The sequence below is a fragment of the Antedon bifida genome, chromosome 3, assembly GCF_963402885.1.
Source record: "Antedon bifida chromosome 3, ecAntBifi1.1, whole genome shotgun sequence".
In the NCBI taxonomy this organism is placed as follows: domain Eukaryota; kingdom Metazoa; phylum Echinodermata; class Crinoidea; order Comatulida; family Antedonidae; genus Antedon; species Antedon bifida.
The window spans coordinates 5,483,356-5,500,256 of NC_136228.1; the positions used below are offsets into that span (position 1 = coordinate 5,483,356).

Here is a 16,901-nt window from a genome sequence, read left to right on the forward strand (position 1 = left end):
AAATTGTACTCAAATAAAAGTATTGCATACTAATATAAAAAGCAAGTTTTTACATTTCCTCTATACACAACTATTCTAGACAGGTGTGAGACTCACCCAAAACAGTGATTGTGAAGTTACAAATTCCGGTGTTGTTATAATCATCAGTAGCTTGGCAGATAACAATGGTCACTTCATCGGAAAATGTCGACCCATTTTGGTAATCACATTCTGGTATAAAAATATCTCCAGAGTTGTCTGTAACGTCAGGTGCAGCCCATGTAACATTTGCCATACAGTTATCGTCACCGGTTACAGTTTGGCTTGGTGGACACACAAGAACAGGAGGCTCACAATCTAAAAGAAAGTCATAGAAGTTATTAAGCATAAAATATCATTTTATTTATTTATTTTATTTCAACAATATTTTATGAGGGTGATCCATCCAGCATAAGCTGATCATTAGGGACCCTAAAAAATTCCAATTCCATCATGTTTTCATTTAATAAAGGTAGTCGATTCTTACCTGTAACTTCAACTGTAAATTGACAATAACCAGTATTATAATTGCAATCAGTGGCTGCATATCCTACAGTGTATTCACCAAATGTAAGTGTAATTCCACTGGTATAGTTGGAAGTTATGTTGACATCACAACAGTTGTCAGTTGCATTGGCTGAATACCAAGTGGCATTTACTGAATCTATTCCTGGATCTGTACATATTTCAAAGTCATCTGGGCAGGTAATATTTGGCTCACGTTCATCTGTAAGTTAAAAACAATGTTATGTCAATACTAAAATACTGAAACTAAAAACAGGTAAACATCACTAAAAGGTAAGCAAAACTTAATAATACACCACAATGTATGGTAAGCATCTCTAAATCTAAGCAAAACATAAACATATCTTAAGATAAACAGAGCCCAATTAGCACTTACCATAAATTGTAATTGTAAAGTTACAATTTCCAGTGTTGTCGTAATCATCAGTAGCATTACAGGTTACAATTGTCACCTCTTCAGAAAACATATCTCCACTGGTATAATCACAAACTGGCATAAAATCATCTCCAGAGTTGTCTGTGACATTTGGTGGCAGCCAATAGGCAGTTGCCAAACAGTCCCAATCAAAGGTTAAGTTCTGGTTTTCAGGGCATATAAGGACAGGTGCTTCATTATCTAAAAACGAAAATCAATGTTCAATTTTAATTATTATTTTTTAACAAAAAAATTAAAAAATTACTATATATTACTGAATAAATTAAAAGCTCATGTCTTACCTTCAACTTCAATGTAGAAGATACACTGGTCCTCATTTCCATTACAGTCCACTGCTGTGTATTCTACTACTGTAACTCCTATATTAAAACTAGTGCCATTTGTAACATTAGAAGATATGTCAATGTCATCTCCACAACAGTTATCAGTAGCAACTGCAGAATCCCAGGCCACGATTACAGAATTGATTCCCATTTCAGTGTCAACAGTGATGTCATCTGGACATGTTATATTGGGTGAAATGATATCTAAAAGAAACAGGAGTATAGATAGTTATAGTTATATAAAAAAGATAGTTGATAGTGAATTTTTGGATTTTGAAATATTATTATCATAAATTAATTGAATGGAATTGCTAAGTGCTTTGGTTCATTAAAATTGTTTAAAGTACTCACCAACAATAACAAATCCAAAAGAGCAGATTTTTAATGTTAGTTCATTACTACATAATTTCAAAGTGAATTAAGAATAAAGATATTATAGTGATTTATATCTTTATGTTTTAAGTACTCACCAATGACAAAGAATTCAAAAGAGCAGTTTGCAATGTTGCCAGCCATGTCTGTTGCATTACAGACTACTGTGTAGTTACCAAAATCATAGTCATCATGAATTTGATCACAGATCACATCAACATCACCATCATAATTATCTTCTGCTGTCACGCTCCAGTTGGCATAAGCATTGCATGTTTCATCAGCATCAAAAGTGAGGTCATCAGGACAGGTCAAGTTTGGAACTTGGCAATCTAAATGCAGATGAGTAAACAAAATCAAATATCATAAATAATAACAGGATATAAAAAAAATGTAAGCTACTGCTTACTTCATACTAATATTACTCACCTAACACATTAATATTGAAATAACAAGAGGCATTGTTTTCACTGCAGTCAGTTCCATAATATGTTACTACATTTTCACCAATCTCAAAAGAATCTCCAGATGTGTAATTGGATGTTATGTTGACATATTCACAGCAATTGTCGGTAGCATTTATTGGTTCCCAATAAACTGATGCCATTATTGAATTAGTGTCAGCACATGTTTCTATATCACTTGGACAGCTCATTACTGGAGGTGTATCATCTACAGTTAGATAAAATAATGGAAACATGTTGCTTTTACTTCACATGTTACAAAACCTTAAATTGCATTTTATAAAATAAAAAAACAACATCTTGATGCATACCTCTTGCTGGGTTTTCTCTACCAGTAATCTTTTGACCTTTTGAATACACTTTAGGCTAAAAAATCACTTTTAAAACAGTTAAAATAAAATCTGTAATCTTACCATATATATTGATTGTGAAGGTACAGTTTCCAGTGTTATCATAGTTGTCGGTAGCATTACAGGTTACAAGGGTCATGTGACCAGAAAATGTCTGCCCACTCTCATAGTCACAAAATGCAGTAAAATTGTCCCCAGAGTTGTCTGTGACACTTGGTAGCATGAATGTGGCATTTGTTGTACAATATTCATCACCTGTTAAATTCTGGCTTGGTGGACAGACAAGAACTGGAGGCTCACAATCTAAAAGTGAATTATTTAATGAACATCAAATTATACTGTATTTCCAAAAGAGCATGTTTTTATTTTATTACTTAATATCAAACAGCATAATTTTACCTGTAACTTCAACTGTAAATTGACAATAACCAATATTATCATTGCAATCAGTAGCTGCATATCCTACAGTGTATTCACCAAATGTAAGAGGATCTCCACTGGTATAGTTGGAAGTTATGTTGGCATCACAACAGTTGTCAGTTGCATTGGCTGAATACCAAGTGGCAGCTACTGAATCCATTCCTGGATCTGTACATATTTCAAAGTCATCTGGACAGGTAATATTTGGCTCACGTTCATCTGTAAGTTAACAAACTAAGTATAATTGTCAACAAATAATTAGTTTAATGAATGTATGACACAAGATAAGATTACTACAGCAATAACTCAAAATGTTTGGACAAATGTCATTACCATAAATTGTAATTGTAAATGAACAATTTCCAGTGTTGTCATAATCATCAGTAGCATTACAGGTTACAATGTTAGCATAATCTGTAAGTGTCTGTCCACTCTCATAATCACAAAATGGCATAAAAACATCTCCAGAGTTGTCTGTGACATTTGGTGGCAGCCAATAGGCAGTTGACAAACAGTCCCAATCAAAGGTTAAGTTCTGGTTTTCAGGGCATATAAGGACAGGTGCTTCGTTATCTAAAAATTAGAAAAGAAGAAATTGAAAAAATTGTATTTCAAGGGTGGTTCATATAATTAATAAAGACAATTTTGCTGAAGATGGTTATTGTAAAGTTTATGTTTTACCTTCAACTTCAATGTAGAAGATACACTGGTCCTCATTTCCATTACAGTCCACTGCTGTGTATTCTACTACTGTAACTCCTATATTAAAACTAGTGCCATTTGTAACATTAGAAGATATGTCAATGTCATCTCCACAACAGTTATCAGTAGCAACTGCAGAATCCCATGTTACGATTACAGAATTGATTCCTATTTCAGTGTCAACAGTGATGTCATCCGGACATGTTATATTGGGTGCAATAATATCTAAAAGAAACAGGAGTATAGATAATTTCATGTTACACAAGTAGCTAAATGTTTATAGAAAAAAGGTTGATAGTTGATATTATTGTAAAACTATTCATAAAAATGAATTTAATGGAATTTTTAAGTGCTTTGGTTCACTAAAATTGTTTAAGTAAGTACTCACCAATGACAAAGAATTCAAAAGAGCAGTTTGCAATGTTGCCAGCCATGTCTGTTGCATTACAGACTACTGTGTAGTTACCAAAATCATAGTCATCATGAATACGATCACAGATCACATAAACATCATCATCATAATTATCTTCTGCTGTCACACTCCAGTTGGCATAAGCATTGCATGTTTCATCAGCATAAAAAGTGAGGTCATCAGGACAGGTCAAGTTTGGAGCTTGGCAATCTAAATGCAGATGAGTAAAAAAAAATAGAAATAAATAATAACAGATTATAAAAAAAAACAAAATATACAAAACTGATTATGTCATACTAATATTACTCACCTAACACAGTAATATTGAAATAACATGAGGCACTGTTTTCACTGCAGTCAGTTCCATAATATGTTACTATATTTTCACCAATCTCAAAAGAATCTCCAGATGTGTAATTGGATGTTATGTTGACATATTCACAGCAATTGTCTGTAGCATTTACTGGTTCCCAATAAACTAATGCCATTATTGAATTAGTTTCAGCACATGTTTCTATATCACTTGGACAGCTCATTACTGGAGGTGTATCATCTACAGTTAGATAAAATAGAAATATGTAGCATTTAATACATGTTACAAAACCTTAAATTGCATTTTATAAGATAAATTCTTGGGTATCTCTCGCTAAGGTCATTTGACATCTTGATGTATGCTTCTTGTTGAGTTTTCTTTACCTGTAATCTTTTGACCTCATTCTCATATCATAATACAATTGCGGAAAAAAGAATAAAATACGAATTTTTTGACTAAAAAATCAATTTAAAAACAGCTAAAATAAAATCTGTAATCTTACCATATATATTGATTGTGAAGGTACAGTTTCCAGTGTTATCATAGTTGTCGGTAGCATTACAGGTTACAAGGGTCATGTGACCAGAAAATGTCTGCCCACTCTCATAGTCACAAAATGCAGTAAAATTGTCCCCAGAGTTGTCTGTGACACTTGGTAGCATGAATGTGGCATTTGTTGTACAATATTCATCACCTGTTAAATTCTGGCTTGGTGGACAGACAAGAACTGGAGGCTCACAATCTAAAAGTGAATTATTTAATGAACATCAAATTATACTGTATTTCCAAAAGAGCATGTTTTTATTTTATTACTTAATATCAAACAGCATAATTTTACCTGTAACTTCAACTGTAAATTGACAATAACCAATATTATCATTGCAATCAGTAGCTGCATATCCTACAGTGTATTCACCAAATGTAAGAGGATCTCCACTGGTATAGTTGGAAGTTATGTTGGCATCACAACAGTTGTCAGTTGCATTGGCTGAATACCAAGTGGCAGCTACTGAATCCATTCCTGGATCTGTACATATTTCAAAGTCATCTGGACAGGTAATATTTGGCTCACGTTCATCTGTAAGTTAACAAACTAAGTATAATTGTCAACAAATAATTAGTTTAATGAATGTATGACACAAGATAAGATTACTACAGCAATAACTCAAAATGTTTGGACAAATGTCATTACCATAAATTGTAATTGTAAATGAACAATTTCCAGTGTTGTCATAATCATCAGTAGCATTACAGGTTACAATGTTAACATAATCTGTAAGTGTCTGTCCACTCTCATAATCACAAAATGGCATAAAAACATCTCCAGAGTTGTCTGTGACATTTGGTGGCAGCCAATAGGCAGTTGACAAACAGTCCCAATCAAAGGTTAAGTCCTGGTTTTCAGGGCATATAAGGACAGGTGCTTCGTTATCTAAAAATTAGAAAAGAAGAAATTGAAAAAATTTTATTTCAAGGGTGGTTCATATAATTAATAAAGACAATTTTGCTGAAGATGGTTATTGTAAAGTTTATGTTTTACCTTCAACTTCAATGTAGAAGATACACTGGTCCTCATTTCCATTACAGTCCACTGCTGTGTATTCTACTACTGTAACTCCTATATTAAAACTAGTGCCATTTGTAACATTAGAAGATATGTCAATGTCATCTCCACAACAGTTATCAGTAGCAACTGCAGAATCCCATGTTACGATTACAGAATTGATTCCTATTTCAGTGTCAACAGTGATGTCATCCGGACATGTTATATTGGGTGCAATAATATCTAAAAGAAACAGGAGTATAGATAATTTCATGTTACACAAGTAGCTAAATGTTTATAGAAAAAAGGTTGATAGTTGATATTATTGTAAAACTATTCATAAAAATGAATTTAATGGAATTTCTAAGTGCTTTGGTTCACTAAAATTGTTTAAGTAAGTACTCACCAATGACAAAGAATTCAAAAGAGCAGTTTGCAATGTTGCCAGCCATGTCTGTTGCATTACAGACTACTGTGTAGTTACCAAAATCATAGTTATCATGAATACGATCACAGATCACATAAACATCACCATCATAATTATCTTCTGCTGTCACGCTCCAGTTGGCATAAGCATTGCATGTTTCATCAGCATAAAAAGTGAGGTCATCAGGACAGGTCAAGTTTGGAGCTTGGCAATCTAAATGCAGATGAGTAAAAAAAATAGAAATAAATAATAACAGATTATAAAAAAAACCAAAATATACAAAACTGATTATGTCATACTAATATTACTCACCTAACACAGTAATATTGAAATAACATGAGGCACTGTTTTCACTGCAGTCAGTTCCATAATATGTTACTATATTTTCACCAATCTCAAACGAATCTCCAGATGTGTAATTGGATGTTATGTTGACATATTCACAGCAATTGTCTGTAGCATTTACTGGTTCCCAATAAACTAATGCCATTATTGAATTAGTTTCAGCACATGTTTCTATATCACTTGGACAGCTCATTACTGGAGGTGTATCATCTACAGTTAGATAAAATAGAAATATGTAGCATTTAATACATGTTACAAAATCTTAAATTGCATTTTATAAGATAAATTCTTGGGTATCTCTCGCTAAGGTCATTTGACATCTTGATGTATGTTTCTTGTTGAGTTTTCTTTACCTGTAATCTTTTGACCTCATTCTCATATCATAATACAATTGCGGATAAAAAAATAAAATACGAATTTTTTGACTAAAAAATCAATTTAAAAACAGCTAAAATAAAATCTGTAATCTTACCATATATATTGATTGTGAAGGTACAGTTTCCAGTGTTATCATAGTTGTCGGTAGCATTGCAGGTTACAAGGGTCATCTGTCCAGAAAATGTCTGCCCACTCTCATAGTCACAAAATGCAGTAAAATTGTCCCCAGAGTTGTCTGTGACACTTGGTAGCATGAATGTGGCATTTGTTGTACAATATTCGTCACCTGTTAAATTCTGGCTTGGCGGACAGACAAGAACTGGAGGCTCACAATCTAAAAGTTAGTACAATTTAATAATCAAACCATATTTCCAACAGTTAATGTTTTTATATTTAATTTTTATTTTTATTTTATTTTATTCAGTTGACAACAAACAGCGATGAAACCGCCACTAACAGGTTGAATACTAAATATCAAACAGCATAATTTTACCTGTAACTTCAACTGTAAATTGACAATAACCAGTATTATCATTGCAATCAGTAGCTGCATATCCTACAGTGTATTCACCAAGTGAAAGAAGATCTCCACTGGTATAGTTGGAAGTTATGTTGGCATCACAACAGTTGTCAGTTGCATTGGCAGAATACCAAGTGGCAGCTACTGAATCCATTCCTAGATCTGTACATATTTCAAAGTCATCTGGGCAGGTAATATTTGGCTCACGTTCATCTGTAAGAATAAAAAAATGAAGTATAATTGTCAACAAATATTTAGTTTAATGAATGTATTACACAAGATGAAATGACTACAGCAATAACTCAACAATAAACTGTTTAGACAAACGTCATTACCATAAATTGTAATTGTAAATGAACAATTTCCAGTGTTGTCATAATCATCAGTAGCATTACAGGTTACAATGTTAACATAATCTGTAAGTGTCTGTCCACTCTCATAATCACAAAATGGCATAAAAACATCTCCAGAGTTGTCAGTGACATTTGGTGGCATCCAGGTGGCAGTTGCCAAACAGTCCCAATCAAAGGTTAAGTTCTGGTTTTCAGGACATATAAGGACAGGTGCTTCGTTATCTAAAAATTAGAAAAGAAGAAATTGATAAAATTTTATTTCAAGGGTGGTTCATATAATTAATGAAGACAATTTTTCTGAAGATGGTTATTGTAAAGTTTATGTTTTACCTTCAACTTCAATGTAGAAGATACACTGGTCCTCATTTCCATTACAGTCCACTGCTGTGTATCCTACCCATGTAACTCCTATATTAAAACTAGTGCCATTTGTAACATTAGAAGATATGTCAATGTCATCTCCACAACAGTTATCAGTAGCAACTGCAGAATCCCATGTTACGATTACAGAATTGATTCCTATTTCAGTGTCAACAGTGATGTCATCCGGACATGTTATATTGGGTGAAATAATATCTAAAGAAATAAAAAGGAATATAGTTTCATATTAAAACAAATAACTACATTCAAATTATATACTCTATGTTTTCTCATAAATATTTTTTTTAAGTACTCACCAAGGACGAAGAATTCAAAAGAGCAGTTTGCAATGTTGCCAGCCATGTCTGTTGCATTACAGACTACTGTGTAGTTACCAAAAGCATAGTCATCATGAATACGATCACAGATCACATAAACAACACCATCATAATTATCTTCTGCTGTCACGCTCCAGTTGGCATAAGCATAGCATGTTTCATCAGCATAAAAAGTGAGGTCATCAGGACAGGTCAAGTTTGGAGCTTGGCAATCTAAATGCAGATGAGTAAAAAAAATAAAAATAAATAATAACAGATTATAAAAAAAACCAAAATATACAAAACTGATTATGTCATACTAATATTACTCACCTAACACAGTAATATTGAAATAACATGAGGCACTGTTTTCACTGCAGTCAGTTCCATAATATGTTACTATATTTTCACCAATCTCAAACGAATCTCCAGATGTGTAATTGGATGTTATGTTGACATATTCACAGCAATTGTCTGTAGCATTTACTGGTTCCCAATAAACTAATGCCATTATTGAATTAGTTTCAGCACATGTTTCTATATCACTTGGACAGCTCATTACTGGAGGTGTATCATCTACAGTTAGATAAAATAGAAATATGTAGCATTTAATACATGTTACAAAATCTTAAATTGCATTTTATAAGATAAATTCTTGGGTATCTCTCGCTAAGGTCATTTGACATCTTGATGTATGCTTCTTGTTGAGTTTTCTTTACCTGTAATCTTTTGACCTCATTCTCATATCATAATACAATTGCGGATAAAAGAATAAAATACGAATTTTTTGACTAAAAAATCAATTTAAAAACAGCTAAAATAAAATCTGTAATCTTACCATATATATTGATTGTGAAGGTACAGTTTCCAGTGTTATCATAGTTGTCGGTAGCATTGCAGGTTACAAGGGTCATCTGTCCAGAAAATGTCTGCCCACTCTCATAGTCACAAAATGCAGTAAAATTGTCCCCAGAGTTGTCTGTGACACTTGGTAGCATGAATGTGGCATTTGTTGTACAATATTCGTCACCTGTTAAATTCTGGCTTGGCGGACAGACAAGAACTGGAGGCTCACAATCTAAAAGTTAGTACAATTTAATAATCAAACCATATTTCCAACAGTTAATGTTTTTATATTTAATTTTTATTTTTATTTTATTTTATTCAGTTGACAACAAACAGCGATGAAACCGCCACTAACAGGTTGAATACTAAATATCAAACAGCATAATTTTACCTGTAACTTCAACTGTAAATTGACAATAACCAGTATTATCATTGCAATCAGTAGCTGCATATCCTACAGTGTATTCACCAAGTGAAAGAAGATCTCCACTGGTATAGTTGGAAGTTATGTTGACATCACAACAGTTGTCAGTTGCATTGGCAGAATACCAAGTGGCAGCTACTGAATCCATTCCTGGATCTGTACATATTTCAAAGTCATCTGGGCAGGTAATATTTGGCTCACGTTCATCTGTAAGTTAACAAACTAAGTGTAATTGTCAACAAATAATTAGTTTAATGAATGTATGACACAAGAGGAGATGACTACAGCAATAATTCAACAATAAACTGTTTAGACAAAAGTCATTACCATAAATTGTAATTGTAAATGAACAATTTCCAGTGTTGTCATAATCATCAGTAGCATTACAGGTTACAATGTTAACATAATCTGTAAGTGTCTGTCCACTCTCATAATCACAAAATGGCATAAAAACATCTCCAGAGTTGTCAGTGACATTTGGTGGCAGCCAATAGGCAGTTGACAAACAGTCCCAATCAAAGGTTAAGTTCTGGTTTTCAGGGCATATAAGGACAGGTGCTTCATTATCTAAAAAATGGAAAAGAAGAAATTGATCAAAATTACCAATTAATTTCAAGCGTGGTTCATATAATTGATAAATACAATTTTGCTGAATGTAAGAGTTTATGCAAAGTTTATGTCTTACCTTCAACTTCAATGTAGAAGATACACTGGTCCTCATTTCCATTACAGTCCACTGCTGTGTATTCTATTATTGTAACTCCTATATTAAAACTAGTGCCATTTGTAGAATTATGAGTTAATTCAATGTCATCTCCACAACAGTTATCAGTAGCAACTGCAGATTCCCATGTTACAATTGCAGAATTGATTCCCATTTCAGTGTCAACAGTGATGTCATCCGGACATGTTATATTGGGTGAAATAATATCTAAAAGAAATAAAAAGGCATATAGTTTAGTATTAAAACAAATAACTAGATTTAAATTATATACTTCATGTTTTCTCATGATTATTTTTTTGTCAATAAAAATATTTTATAAGTACTCACCAAGGATGAAGAATTCAAAAGAGCAGTTCCCAGTGTTGCCAGCCATGTCTGTTGCATTACAGACTACTGTGTAGTTACCAAAATCATAGTCATCATGAATTCGATCACAGATCACATCAACATCACCATCATAATTATCTTCTGCTGTCACGCTCCAGTTGGCATAAGCATAGCATGTTTCATCAGCATAAAAAGTGAGGTCATCAGGACAGGTCAAGTTTGGAGCTTGGCAATCTATCAAATAGAGATATAATTTATCATCGTACAAAAAATAGTAAAGGAAACAGTGAATATTCTAGAATATAGAAAACAGTTATAGCAAGTCATAACCTAAAAAATGGGCAGAATTGGGATAGATACTGTAGTGATAGATTTTCTAAATTTTAGGATCAAACATTGTTGTTTGAGGTTCCTCAAAACAGACTATCAAAAACTGATCTTCTGGCTGTTTAATTTAATTTTAATCAATGAAAAAAACTGACCTAACACAGTAATATTGAAATAACACGAGGCACTGTTTTCACTGCAGTCAGTTCCATAATATGTTACTACATTTTCACCAATCTCAAAAGAATCTCCAGATGTGTAATTGGATGTTATGTTCACATATTCACAGCAATTGTCGGTAGCATTTACTTGTTCCCAATAAACTGATGCCATTATTGAATTAGTTTCAGCACATGTTTCTATATCACTTGGACAGCTCATTACTGGAGGTGTATCATCTATAGTTAGATAAAATAGAAACATGTTGCATTTAATACACACTAAAAAAGAAATGATTGAATGTTTGTATTACTTAATGTATTACTTAACATAAACCCATCTTACAAATTAGTAGTACAATAGTATTAAAGGGCCTGTCATACAGCTAATGCTATACGTGCAATCTGACATAAACCTGAAAGTCAGACTAGAGCAGGTGTGAAAACCCCTTTAGGATGTTTACCATTTAACGTTTGCAGTCTAAATTTATCAATGCAAATCATCCTACAACAGGCAAAAGATCCACTGATTATTTTAAGACAAAATAAACATTTTAAAGAATTTATCATTTCAATTAAATTGATCATTTTCATGAGCATGATTCTGTTCCCATAACAGCAATTATAAATTATTTTCACATTATTTTTTTTAATTGACCAATGGGTGGCTGATATGTTTTAGCCAATCATTGAGACTAATGTTATAAGAAAGGAGAATGAAATAAAATTTGTTTTTAATACTAAATTTAGAATTTTAATCTAACTGTGAGATTTTAGGAAACTACAACTCTTACCATAGATGGTTACATTAAGGCTACAGTTGCCTGTGTTGCCATAATCATCCGTAGCACTGCAGGTAACAATAGTACTGTATTCAATAAAGGTGCTTCCGTTGGCATAGTTACAGACTGGTTCAAACATGCCTCCAGAGTTGTCTGTGACAGAGGGCGCTTCCCACGTAGCATTTGCATTGCAATCTTCATCACCTTGTACAGAAACTGTTGGTGGACACTCAAGCTCTGGGGGTTCACAATCTGTGGAAATAATCATTTAAAAAAAACAATTTTCATCCTTAGTTGTGAGCTTATGAATGAAGAGAGCTTAGAAATTCCATGTAAAGAAAGCCTCGCAATAAATCTGCCAATATCAATGATAACATTAAAATAATCAGCTAATATAATAAATTCAACTACTGTACAATGAAATAAATTTAATTGTTATGGATGTCCATTGTGAAAAAATTACAATATTATATAAGTTATACAAAGGTAAAACAACTAATATCAAAACAGACAGAAAAATAGTTTACCTATAATTTCAACTGTAAATTGACAATAACCAGTATTATCATTGCAATCAGTAGCTGCATATCCTACAGTGTATACACCAAGTGAAAACAAATCACCACTGGTATAGTTGGAAGTTATGTTGATACTGGAACTATCACAACAGTTGTCAGTTGCATTGGCTGAATACCAAGTGACATTTGTGGAATCACTTCCTGGGTCACTACACACCATCTCAATATTATCTGGGCAAGTTACATTAGGAGCAATTTCATCTGGGAAATAAAAACAAAATGATAGTAATAAATCACACATAATGGGACTGCAAGATATTCATAATAAAATATACTTTTTAAATAATTTATTAATCTATAGGAATAGTCATGTATTTAGTGCAATTTTAGCATCATTTTTTAATTGTAACTAAGTGTTTTTGATTTGTTTTGGTTGCTTTTTACCTTGTCTGTCAATTTGCATTGTGTAAAAGTATATAATAATAATAAAAGTATATTTAACAAATTATCTTACCAACTATTAAGACATTGAAGGTACAGTATCCAGTATTGCCATAGTTATCAGTAGCATTACAGGTAATCGTTGTATTTAAATCAGAGAATATGCTACCATTAACATAATCACATTCAGACATGAAAGATTCCCCAGAGTTGTCAGTGACGATGGGCGCCGGCCAAGTAGCAACAGCAAGACAATCAGAATCAGCATATACATCTTGATCAGATGGACAATCAAGAACTGGATCCTCACAATCTAAATAAGTAGATACAGTATAAGCATTTACAAAAGTCAAAATACTTTACTTTGCTTGATCCAAACCTAATTATCAGATTCAGATTCAATAATTATCATAGATAATCAGATGACTGTAAATACTTAATCTCTGTATACACTATCAAACTGTAAAAAAACTGATAAAGTGAAGATTCAACAAGTAAACCATATTGTTTTACCTTTTACTTCAACTGTGAATTGACAGTAATTGGTGTTGTCATAGCAATCAGTAGCTGCATATCCTACAGTGTATTCACCAAGTGTAAGAGGATCTCCACTGGTATAATTGGAAGTTATGTTGATGCTGGAACTATCACAACAGTTGTCAGTTGCATTGGCTGAATACCAAGTGGCATTTACTGAATCAATTTCTGGATCTGCACATATTTCAAAGCTATCTGGGCAGGTAACATTTGGCTCAAGTTCATCTGCAAGTTACAAATGAAGTGTTAACTAATGTTTGAAAAGTAGACTACTTTTATATTTAAGTAAAATACAGTTTATGATCATCTATTTTATTGGGGTTTAATTGGTATATCTGCTGCTATTTAGGTAGAAGAATAATAATAATAGGTTTGCGAGACGAGACTTTTATTCCAACACAGTATTTCATATCTCTCAAATCAATCTAGTAAACATTGTCAATTAGGCAAATATGCTGCTGTCCACAAAAATATGGAAAATGAAGATTAATAAAAAAAAAGGCTTTGATATGCCATTTTAAAGCTTCAATAATTAAAGTTAAAACTTATTTATAAAGTTTTTTCACTTATAACAAGACAAAATAAACGGTTAAATTCAATTCAATTTTAGTATTTATTGCTTTTAATTACAGTTTTTTTCAGTAATCGAATTCCAATTTTGGTCAAAGCAAAATATTTATTATGTGACATTTAAATTGCATATTAAAAAAAAATGTTAAAACTTTTTTCAGGTGGACAATATATCTTTAAGACTTGCTTTTACTATACAATTCTAATGGTAACCAGACATAACATTGTTTGTTTGTTGGACAGTCTTGTTTATTTCTAATTAATTTATATGTAATTTTACTTTCTATGGACCAGAGATTCGGAAATAAAAGATTGAGTTGAATGAATAAAATTAGTTGTTACCTGTGATGTAGTAAAAGAATGTGCATGATGCAAAGTTGTTTTCCATGTCTGTAACATTACACATGACAGAATGATTGCCAGGAGTATTAAAGTCTGTCGGTGAACAGTCAGCTTCTAACACATTACCAATGTGATCAGTGCTAATCACAGTAACATTAAGATCTGCAACACAATCCTCTCCCATTGAAGTACTGCTAGTTTGTGGACATGTTATACTTGGCTCATTCAAATCTGAAATTTACAAATACAGTTAACTGAATGAAAGGAAGTAGACAAGCTTTTATTTATGTGTAAATAACGGATCAATTCAAAATGATTCTACTGCAGTTACTGCAGTAACTATAATTGTTTACTGCAATAAAATATAATTGAGTTTGTTTCAATGTAGACGTTTATGAGTCACTGTAATAAATAAGTGATGTTAACAAAGCTGAGATGTACTCGTACTAGAATATCTCCTACTCTGGGAATTGTGTGACTATCATGGTCAGTTAATGTCCAGTCACAAAACAACTTCTATAATGCTGATAACAGTTAGAAAGTTTTGTGCATGTTTAAAGTGTCTTTGACATATATCATCAGGCGCGGATTTAGGCGGGGCTAAACAGGCTTTAAGACCCCTGAAATTTAGTGATTTTATAAATATAAACCATGATAAAACATTAGTATAACATCATTACATGAACACATTATAGAATAATGTCAAAAGTATGTTTTTAATCAATTTTTATCAATCTATGTGTATTTTAAGACTGTTCTCGCTTGTATATTATTATGTCTTTTTTTTATTGTGTAATTTTTAAATTTTTGGTATTGATTGTTTTAGATTAAGCTGACCAGATGTTTATGTTATTTTTATGTACAGCGCTTAGAGTTTGTTTCTGTCATTATGAAGCGCTTTATAAATTTAATCTATTATTATTTATTATCGTCTTTTGTTTTGCCATTTTATTACTTATTTTATATATTTAAATTACTTTAAAAAAAATGTAAAATAACGAATGCAAATATGGTTTTAAAAACATCAATATCAATAATTTTATGCATATACAGCAAATGTTTTTATTACAACTACTTTTAACGTTGTAACATATAAACGAGAGGAAAAAATATGTTTAAAATATATATTTATAACAGAGTATGATAATAAAAGTGTGACGAACCCACACAAGACAAAAAAAACATTAGTACATACATTCAACATTTATATCCACTAGAGTAAAATTAGTTTCAACAGCGTTCTCTATTGCCTCAACAGAGTCTAGAGTATTATCTGGTTCAAAATCAAGGGTAAAGTCAGCAACAACTGAACCACTTGTGAAGTCCGTCACTGTACACATATCTGGGTTTAGGTGAGAAACCTAGAAAACAAAAGTTAACAGTTACTTAAAAGAAGTGTAATATGCACTGCAGTTGTTACAATGCCGAGTTAATCTTGTCAATTGCATTGATTTAAACTTAACTTGTTGTTCTTACACCCTGACCAAGTTGAACAAGTACTGCATCTCTATAATAATCAAATTTTCTTTTCCCTTGTTTTTGTATAAGTATTTATTTTTAAATTTTGTAATTGTATGAACACACCATCGCAAGTGTCTATCCAAATTAATTTATTGACTTTCACCATATGTTACAGTATAACAAGAACACATATAATAGGAAATAAATGAAAACAAAAAAAATGATATGAAAAGTCGAAACAAGCAAATAAATATTATTATTAGATGACTCTTGCAAAACAAAAAGACTGCAGTACATTATATTTCATTTTAAAATATAAATAAAAACTTACAGATTCACACACACTATTCTCCAAATTCATATAGGTGTCGGATGTTTGATTGTTCAGAGCATCGGTGAATGTGTAATTATTTCCATTGATTTCATTAAATGTCATAGTAATTGAATATGTCTTTTTAGCTAAAAAAAAAAACATAACACTAAATCATTAGCTGCTTGCTTGACATTTGAATTTGAGTTAATAAAGTATACCTTGTTTCTTATTATTTTGTCCTCAGACTTTCTTTCTGGTGGAGTCCTTTTGGTGGTGAATTGAGCACTACACCGGCAGACGATGCCGCTCTTTATGCGCACCATTCTTATGTTTGCTGTTATCTAGTTGTAATTACCATTACGGTTGATATATTACAGAAAGAGTTATTAATAGTTGATCCATAAGGTCATGCCTGTGTCTCTCGTGTAATTACCATGTGTAGATCATTGATCTTAACACTGGCATGGTGGCAGCGATGGAATTAATAGTAGGCCAACCTAATTTTTTTTATTTGTAACTTTATTATTTATTCTTTATACTGGATACCCTCTTC

General features: G+C 32.1%; 1 protein-coding gene across 1 annotated transcript in view; it reads right to left on the reverse strand.

The window, feature by feature from the left end:
- LOC144838094 (uncharacterized) overlaps nt 1-16,901 on the reverse strand; it is a 63,049-nt gene that overhangs the window by 34,136 nt on the left and 12,012 nt on the right. The window contains exons 13-37 of the mRNA XM_078693453.1: nt 16,367-16,494; nt 15,770-15,935; nt 14,575-14,805; nt 13,639-13,887; nt 13,199-13,438; nt 12,694-12,945; nt 12,179-12,418; nt 11,382-11,624; nt 10,900-11,133; nt 10,534-10,779; nt 10,176-10,415; nt 9,816-10,055; nt 9,417-9,656; nt 8,912-9,154; nt 8,579-8,812; nt 8,232-8,477; nt 7,884-8,123; nt 7,522-7,761; nt 7,123-7,362; nt 2,104-2,346; nt 1,773-2,006; nt 1,261-1,506; nt 920-1,159; nt 506-745; nt 97-336 (exon numbers count right to left, since the gene is read on the reverse strand). Coding sequence (XP_078549579.1) covers nt 97-336; nt 506-745; nt 920-1,159; nt 1,261-1,506; nt 1,773-2,006; nt 2,104-2,346; nt 7,123-7,362; nt 7,522-7,761; nt 7,884-8,123; nt 8,232-8,477; nt 8,579-8,812; nt 8,912-9,154; nt 9,417-9,656; nt 9,816-10,055; nt 10,176-10,415; nt 10,534-10,779; nt 10,900-11,133; nt 11,382-11,624; nt 12,179-12,418; nt 12,694-12,945; nt 13,199-13,438; nt 13,639-13,887; nt 14,575-14,805; nt 15,770-15,935; nt 16,367-16,494 — 5,835 coding nt within the window. The remainder of the gene's footprint in view (nt 1-96; nt 337-505; nt 746-919; nt 1,160-1,260; nt 1,507-1,772; nt 2,007-2,103; nt 2,347-7,122; nt 7,363-7,521; nt 7,762-7,883; nt 8,124-8,231; nt 8,478-8,578; nt 8,813-8,911; nt 9,155-9,416; nt 9,657-9,815; nt 10,056-10,175; nt 10,416-10,533; nt 10,780-10,899; nt 11,134-11,381; nt 11,625-12,178; nt 12,419-12,693; nt 12,946-13,198; nt 13,439-13,638; nt 13,888-14,574; nt 14,806-15,769; nt 15,936-16,366; nt 16,495-16,901) is intronic.